Source organism: Ostrinia furnacalis, unplaced genomic scaffold (genome assembly GCF_004193835.3).
Source record: "Ostrinia furnacalis isolate ACB-3 unplaced genomic scaffold, ASM419383v2 OfSCF3010, whole genome shotgun sequence".
Lineage (NCBI taxonomy): Eukaryota > Metazoa > Arthropoda > Insecta > Lepidoptera > Crambidae > Ostrinia > Ostrinia furnacalis.
The window spans coordinates 3,932-12,670 of record NW_021133249.1 but is presented as its reverse complement, the minus strand read 5'-3'; the positions used below and the strand labels follow the sequence as shown (position 1 = coordinate 12,670).

At 40.3% G+C, this 8,739-nt stretch overlaps 1 protein-coding gene across 1 annotated transcript; it reads right to left on the bottom strand.

Moving 5' to 3' along the window:
* Positions 1-4,230: 4,230 nt before the first annotated feature.
* On the bottom strand, positions 4,231-6,960 carry LOC114356935 (uncharacterized; the record flags this gene model as incomplete). Its single annotated transcript, XM_028310329.1, has 1 exon — positions 4,231-6,960. A coding segment is annotated over exon 1 (2,730 nt), but the record flags the coding sequence as incomplete, so codon positions are not given.
* Positions 6,961-8,739: the final 1,779 nt, after the last annotated feature.

Below are 8,739 nucleotides of genomic sequence, written 5' to 3'. Positions count from 1 at the left end.
TGTAAATGTGTGAATGTATGTGTATGTGTGTGTGAGTATTTAAAATATAAATATGTTTATAAATTATCGTATTACTGAGAAAAACATTCGCTTGTTGGCAAAGGTTGATATCAGACAATATTTTCAGGAGAGAAAAAGCTATTATATAAGCATACACGTAAGCACACAGTAAGACTAGTCATTTTGATATAGATAGTTTGTTTAGATCTGATCACAGAATAAGTAATAGTACAGGTACAGAAGGATTACTCTGCAAGACGATTTAAATAAATGCGAGTCTTGCTGCGACGCAATACAGTGGAATTCAGCTCGCACAGCACTACGTACCTACAATTTTATTCACCTACAAGTTTTGTCTCTTTCTATCGCGTGCCTCTGAACTCTTCTTACGCTGTTAGGGTTGCTGTCTAGTGAAAAAAATAATTAATCTACTTATATGTCATGAGGTACGTACCTTGTGCCGGTATGCACAATACTAAATCTCTTCATATCTTATCTTGATCACGTTCACAGTGTCAGCACATTTATCACGTATAGTGCTGATGCTGTGACGTCATTTACCTTTAATCTATATCGTATAAATAGTCACGCAGTTCGCGTTAATAAACAGATTAATATCAGAGACTAACTACAACCCGTGTCTCATTCATACGGTCCCCCAACATGGCACAAATGGTGACCCCGACGAAGAAGACGACCCCGACGAAGAAGATGAACCAAACGAAGATGGCACATACCTCATGACACGTATGTATGTAAGTACGCATTCATTATGGAAAACCTTGGGAGAGGCCTTTGTCCAGCAGTGGACGTCATTTGGCTGAAACGAACGAACGCATTCTGAGCAGTAGTCATGGTAGGTTAGGTTCCTATACTATCCTAAGAATTATTGATTACCTACAAGGCCAACATACCTTTCAGCATCTTTGGGAAGCGAAAAAAGATACGGTAGATTTCTTTTCGAATTTAAACACCCGAACTCCGCACAATATTTCTTTCTCTTTATGTCCATTTTTAAATAATACTTCGATCATAGAATTAGGTACTACAACGCACGCCAGCGTCCTGACGGGCGCGCGCGTGACACTCGACTGATATAATACCCGCCGGCGGCGGGGCGCTTCGCTGAAGGTAATTATCGGATGTACCGCGCGGAGTGAGCCAGGCCTGATCTGATTCGCTTCTTATTAGGTGGAGTGGAGAGCCATCTTTTTCTCGAATGAATATCTTGCCATTTGACGACCAGCAGTACTTGCATTCATTACTGCTTGCAAAAACACGTGCTAAGTAGATTGATACTTCTGGAGTCGGTGCCAAGATTATGAAACATGTAGTTTGCCTGCACCGACTCCAAAAGTATCAATCATGGTATACCTACATAAATATTAATAATTCGTCCTAAAAAATAATTACTAATTAATTATTTTTCTACGTTTTAGTGTAGGTTTTTTGGAGTCGGTTTTATTTTTTTTTATAAAATTTTACTTATTTCTTGCTTTTTAGTTAACTAAGGTAATAAACTTGATGTTACCACTGAAGGTAGGCAGTACACTGAGACCAAAAAAAATTGGTTCATAATGGGCGGAGATATTTCGTATAAAAAAGTTCATCCCCAATTTTCCACCCTTGGGGGTGAAATATTTTCTTCAAATTCGCATGAAACCACCCTTTTGATAATACCTATTCAACAAAAAAATAATCGTTCAAATTGGTTTATAATCGGCGGAGATATTGCGTATAAAAAAGTTCATCCCCAATTTTCCACCCTTGGGGGTTGTTTTTTTTATTATTAAATTTAAATGGGACCACCCTTGAGGTATTACATATACGCCGAAAAAAGATTTGTTCAAATCGGTTCATAATTGGCGGAGTTATCGCGTAACAAACATAGAAAAAAAAAAAAACAGTAGTACGAGAACCAAGAATAAACAAGCCACCTCCCTCACCAAAGGCTAGACCGCCCATCTCATCGCACCACGCGTTTAGTCCTTCCAACGACATTAAGAAAAGAAGTAGAAGAAATATTTAATCTGGAAGATACAGAGACGACAAAAACGTAGTACCGCAGATATCAAGAGAACAACGAGGCTAGTCTAGCAGCAGTACATGAACCAAGAACAACCAAAGCCATCTCATCAAAGGCCAGACCGCCCATCTCATCGCATCAACGCTCAGTCCTATCAACGATAACCCGTCTTTACCTATTTTCCTAGACCAGGCTCAGGATGCATATCTACTTGGTTGTGGTCGACCGGTTGCGGTTTAAAGACGCAGCGGCTAGTCGGCCGTCCTCTCCCATCCCAGAGCGTGTCCCTCCTTAAAATTGTGCCTCCTGGTATGCCGGTTTGACCGGAGCAGGCCTCGTCCTGGCTGGGTGAGCACTATCGTATCGTATCGTATCGTATGTAAATATTAGAATGACAAAAACTCAATCAACATAATCAATACTAGTGTAGTTTGCTTTTTAACTAAATGAATTTACTTTACATTGAATTTACAATAAAGTTACGTTTATCTATTATCAAAAATAATATGAATTTAGAGTGCAATTTAAACTAAATCTTAGTCAACAGCTAATGCAATAAATAGATTAATTATCTAACTAATGCTTAATCAGTTGTAATATCAATGGGTAAGTAACACAATTTTGTTATAGGTCGTTTAGTAACGGTATCACCGCTTTTGACACTGTATACTCTGCAAATGCCATCAGTCCCTGGATGTTTGTCTACTATTTTGCCCAAAGCCCATTTTCCTGGTGGGAGACATTCATTTTTGATGAGCACTATCTGGCCTACATCAAATTCATCACTTCACGGGATTTATTGCAACAATATCTATTTTAACGGTAAATAATATTTACCCTCCCGACGTTTCGGCTCGGTTGCACGAGTCATGGTTGCATACTAAAGGATATTATACCTCTTCAGACGCCGGGTGTCTATAAGATCGATTGCAGCTGTGGTAGTTCTTATATACGACAAACTAAGCGGTCTATAGCTGAAAGAGTCAAAGAACACATAGCGGCTGTAAAGAACCGACAGACGTGCAAATCTGCGATAGCTGAACATCTGTTAACTTCGGACGTTAATCACTGGATGGAACTTCATGACCCTCTCAACTGATAGGCATTACCATGTTAGGTTGATACGTGAAGCCATTGAAATTAACAAGCATAAGAATTTCAATCGAGAAGATGGATTATCTTCAGCGTGGAATCCGGTGATAACGAAGTACAAATCGCGTTCTAGGCCGTCTCAGAGAAACTCGGACACTGTTAGTGTAGTTTGTCGGACTGACTGTACCACTGACGAAAATATTGTGCAAAGGCGGGTGGGTGAAGAAAACTCATCGCGCCGGAGCAGACGACGCCGCATCTCTTCAGTCTGCCCGCGACCATGACTCGTGCAACCGAGCCGAAACGTCGGGAGGGTAAATATTATTTACCGTTAAAATAGATATTGTTGCAATAAATCCCGTGAAGTGATAATTTTATAGTAAAACAATGCAACATAATAGTTTAAAATATTATACATCAAATTCTTTTTGCTTTCTCAACCACTTAGGTCTTTGTTGCAGTCTAGATAAATATTCTGCTTGCCATCTGTGCCAGAAATCGTTCACAAGCTTCTGAGTATGCTGCCAGCGTGACAAGTTGCAGATCTTGACGATTTGTAGATTAGGGCTGGGGACAACGATAGGAGCTTCGCCTATTAAAAAATGCCCAGGGGTCAGTGGCTCTAAGTTATCTGTACTTGTATCATCTATGGGGCTGAGAGGGCGAGAATTCAAACATGCTTCGATTTGACAGAGAATTGTGGTCGTTTCTTCAAAGGTCAGATTGATATTTAGAATGCGTTTCAAGTGGTGTTTTATGGACTTGAAGCCAGATTCCCATAACCCTCCATGGTGTGGACTGTATGCTGGTATAAAATGCCACTGAGTTCCATCTGTGGCAAGAGAATCTGCGATTTGACCACTGAATTCAAGACACGCTTCTTTCCAGGCTGCAACCAACTCTTTATTGGCTCCAACAAAATTTCGACCTTGGTCACTCCAGAGATGACAGCATTTTCCACGTCTTGCCACAAATCTTCGAAAGGCTCCGATGAAGGCTTCTGAAGTCATGTCTCCGACTAACTCCAAATGTATAGCTTTTGTGGCCATACACACAAAAATGGCAATGTATGTCTTTTTTGTTCGTGACCCTCGTCCCGTCGAAATCAGTACCTGAAGAGGACCAGCGAAGTCTACTCCACTATGTGAAAACGGCCTTGATGGAGTGACACGTTGCTTTGGCAGGTCCCCCATAAGTTGTGTTCGAGCTGCAGCGCTTTGTTTTGCACATATCAAACATTTGTGTATGTATTTCTTGACCAGTCCTTTAGCTCTAATAATCCAATACTTGGACCTCAAATAACAGAGCATCAGTTGTACTCCTCCATGCATGGTTCTGAAGTGAGCGTCTGCAATCACCAATGATGTTAATTTGTTGTTATTGCTGAGTATAATAGGATGTTTGGTGTCTTCGTCTAAATTGGCGTGCCTTAATCTGCCGCCCACCCTGAGAATACCATGGTCGTCCAAATAAGGATTCAAAGATTTTAAGCAGCTTCTTGATTTTACTTCTTTCTTCTCTTTAATTGAATCTATTTCTTCAGAAAATTCTCTCTCTTGGATCAACTTGATACATGTAAGTAACGATTTTTCTAATTCTTCTGTTGTTAATGTGTTGTTTATTTCATCTTTGTATTCTTTTTGTTTCAGGAATCTTCTACACCAAGCAATACATCTTGTAAGCTCGCTAAGATCATCGAATTCTTCTATTTGATTGAGAAGTGAATTATTCTCGGTATCGTCGATTTTCAAGTTAGCTTGTATAACTTTCTTCCTTTCAATGTCTGTAGCAACGTAGTTAGGTCTTCTGTATTCTATATTGTCACTCGAAAGCCATTCAGGCCCTTCCCACCAGAGCTGACAATCTTTTAAATCTTTCAGTAGCATACCTCTCGACGCAATGTCTGCTGGATTGTCCTTTGACATAACGTGATACCACTGATTGCCATTCACGTTTTCCAGGATTTCGACGACACGGTTTGCCACAAAGAGCTTCCATCTACTCACATCTCCAAGCAGCCATGATAACACGATGGAGGAATCTGTCCATGCGAAAACTTGTGAACTAGGGATTCTCATGGCTTGTGAGACTTGTTTCAGCAACTCAGAGAGCAGAACGGCTCCACAGAGCTCCAGACGCGGCAATGATACTGTCTTCAGTGGGGCAATTCTTGTTCGTGCGGCAATCAGTTTGATTTTTATAGATCCATCAGGTTTCTTCACTCGACAGTAGACGACGGCAGCATAGGCATTCATGGAAGCGTCGCTGAAGCCATGGATCTGAATAGCGTCTTTTTCAGATGTTAAGGTGTCTAACCATCTATCCATTTGTATTTCATTTACATTTTCCAGATCTGTGCGAATAGCTAGCCATTGTTGTTTCAGTATTTCGTTCAAATCTTCATCCCAATTGACTTTTTCTTGCCAGAGCTTTTGGATTAACATTTTTGCCGAGACAATGGCTGGTGCGATCCATCCTAATGGGTCGTAAAGTTTCTGTATGTCTGACAGGATAGTTCGTTTTGTGATTGTTTCAGACATTGTTGGAAAATTCAAATTGTATTGAAATCGATCGCTTCCGATATCCCAGACAACGCTCAATGCTTTTGTGGTTCCACCGACATTCATGTCAAGATGAACAGATGCTGATCTTTCACTTGGTTCGATTGATCTCATAAAATCTGCATTGTTTGAGGCCCATTTCTTGAGTTTAAATCCACCACGGCTGAGTAACTCTTGCAGTTCTTTGCTAATCTTGACAGCAGTTTCGATATCATCACACCCTGATAGTAGGTCGTCAACATAAAAATCCTCACGAACAACATTAGCAGCTAGTGGGAAATCTATGCCTTCATCAGTGGCGAGTTGAAGGAGCGTCTTTATCGCCAGGTAAGGGGCTGATGCCGTGCCGAAGGTCACTGTAAGTAATCTCAAGTCTTCGATTGGATCTGTTGGGCATGCTCTCCACAAGATTCTTTGAAAATCAGCGTCTTCTTTGGCTATCAGTATCATCCTATACATCTTCTCGATGTCAGACACAAAACACACTTTGTGCATCCTCCATCTGATAATCAGGCTTCTGAGATCATCTTGTAACGTAGGACCCAATAACAATTCATCATTTAACGATACTCCGTTAGAACCTTTAGCAGAAAAATCATAGACGACTCGCACGCTTGTCGATTCTTTTCCTTCACGAATGACGGCAAAATGAGGTGCATAAACAGATTTCTTTGTTTCTATTTCATTCAGAGGTACTTTTTCTATATGTTTCATTGTTTTGTATTCATCTATAACTTTCACATACTCTTTATGTCTTTCTGGTAATCTTCTAAACATTTTCTCTTGTTGCAATAGTCTATTCATAGCTACTTCTCTTGTATTTCCTTCTGTTGACTTTATATGTTTCGTTTTAAAGGGCAGTTTCACAACGTATCTTCCTTCTTCGTTTCTTGTGTATGAGTTGTTGTATAAATCTTCACATAGTTGTTCTTCGCGTGTATGTTTTCTTTTACGATCTGTATCTATTTCCCAAATTGTCTTCAGCATTTCTTCTACATCTACTTGGTGATGCATTACGAGAATTGAGTCTTTGCTTGAGTTTGTGTCTATTTCTCCAAATAAGATCCAACCTAGGCTGGTTTTCTGAGCGCAAGGTGTGCCTGGAGGACCTTTGATTATATCTTGCTGAACAATTTGTGCATATTCTCTGACACCTAGAAGCAAATCTATAGACCCTGGTGTATTGTACGTTGGATCGGCCAGGTTGAGTCCTTCTAGGTGTGTCCAATTCTTCACAGCGATTGACTTGGCAGGTATTTGTGAAGTCAATTGTTTTGACATGACGTAAGCTTGTATGTTCAAGGTAGAAACTGGCTTGTATCTTGATAAGACTTGCAACTGCACGACTTGATTTACGCTAGTTTTTGTCGATCCTACGCCAATTATGTTTCCTCTCGCTGGTTGTCTTGTGAGCTTGAGCATTTGAGCCGCCTTTTCGCTGACAAAAGATGCCTGTGAGCCCTGGTGTATTAGCGCGCGTAGTACTATGGTGTGTCCTTGCTCACTTCTCACTGTCACCATAGCAGTGGCTAATAGTGCTGTTCCTGGTCTGGTACTGCGATTTGAGTGTGGCGTCATCATTGTGTTTACTTGGATATCTTGCTCTTCTACATTGGATAGTGCTGATACCGTTGGTTGTATGGTCTCTGAATTACCGTGGGTACTTGCGTTACTTGGTTGATGTAGAAGAGAATGATGCCGCTTGTGACATATACGACAGGACATTGGAACACGACATTTTATTACAGAATGCCCTGGTACCAGGCAGTTAAAACATAACCTGTTGCTCTTTGCGTACTCACTACGTTCAGATGGAGACATCTTCGTGAATTCTTTGCAGTGACACAGTGTATGATTTTCTTTGCACATAGAACAAGTTTTTTCCTTAGTTGTGACATGAAATGATCGTTCTTTTATCACTTTATCTTTGGTAACAGATGTGGATGTCGTGACAACTTCTAGTGTTCGAAATTTGCTTTCCAAAAATTTCTTTAAGTCTGTCCACTTGGGTAATTCTTCAGAATTGTCCTTGTAGGCATACTCTTCCCAGGCTTGATGTGACTCCGAGTCCAACTTCTGTACCACCAGAAATATTATTAGAGGATCCCAGGAGTCGGTTGTTATCTTCATGTTGTGCAAATTATTTAAACATTCGGAAGTGGTGTCCAAAAGTGATTTTATTTGGTTGGCTGAATGTGAAATTTTCTTTTGATTGAAAAGTCTCTTCAATATGGAATTCACAATTACACGTTTGTTACCAAATCTGTTTCTCAAGGTGTTCCATGCTTCTAAGTAATTACTGTCTGTCACTTGTATATTTCTAAGTAAAAGCTCTGCTTCTCCGCCGACACTGCATTTCAAATAATGTAGTTTTTCAACGTTACTCAGCGACGAATTATTGTGCACTAACGACTCGAACAGATCTTGAAACGCCGGGAATTCTTCATAATTAAAATAAAACTTCTTCACTTCAATTTTGGGTAGTTGTGCGACGCAGGAGTTGGAACCTGGGGCAGGTGAAGTATTGAAGCGTCCCCCACGCGCTGGTAATGAAGACAGGATGTCCTTCAGGTCTGCCAACATGCATACGTACAAGTCTTCATAAAAGTAAAATTCTTCATTCACGAAATAAGAAAACTGTCCACGTTCTTCCAAAGTTGTGCATTTTATCAAGTCGTCGTGGGCGCGTTTGAATGAAATCCAATATTCATCAATGCATTTTATTCGTGCTTCAATGTATCCGCGGCTGTTAAGTCGTTGTTTCGGCGATTTCTTCAAGTTACTCTGCGCTTTCTTCAATAAATTCGCAGTATCTTCAAGTAATAGAATAAGTTGTTCCTTTTTAACACTCATTTTTCATTTGTAAATGTTCAAAAACTGCACTTGAAGTTGTTAAATAACTCGTTGATGTTGTGAATATTACGCAGATGTCATAATAACTTGTTAAAAGTGCCAATAATAGATCGACGCTCGCTTATCAGTTAATGGAATGCGGCTTCTATTGTTCTCGTCGACGGACGGGTCTCGCAGGTAGTCACTGGGTACGCAGGTGATTCGGCT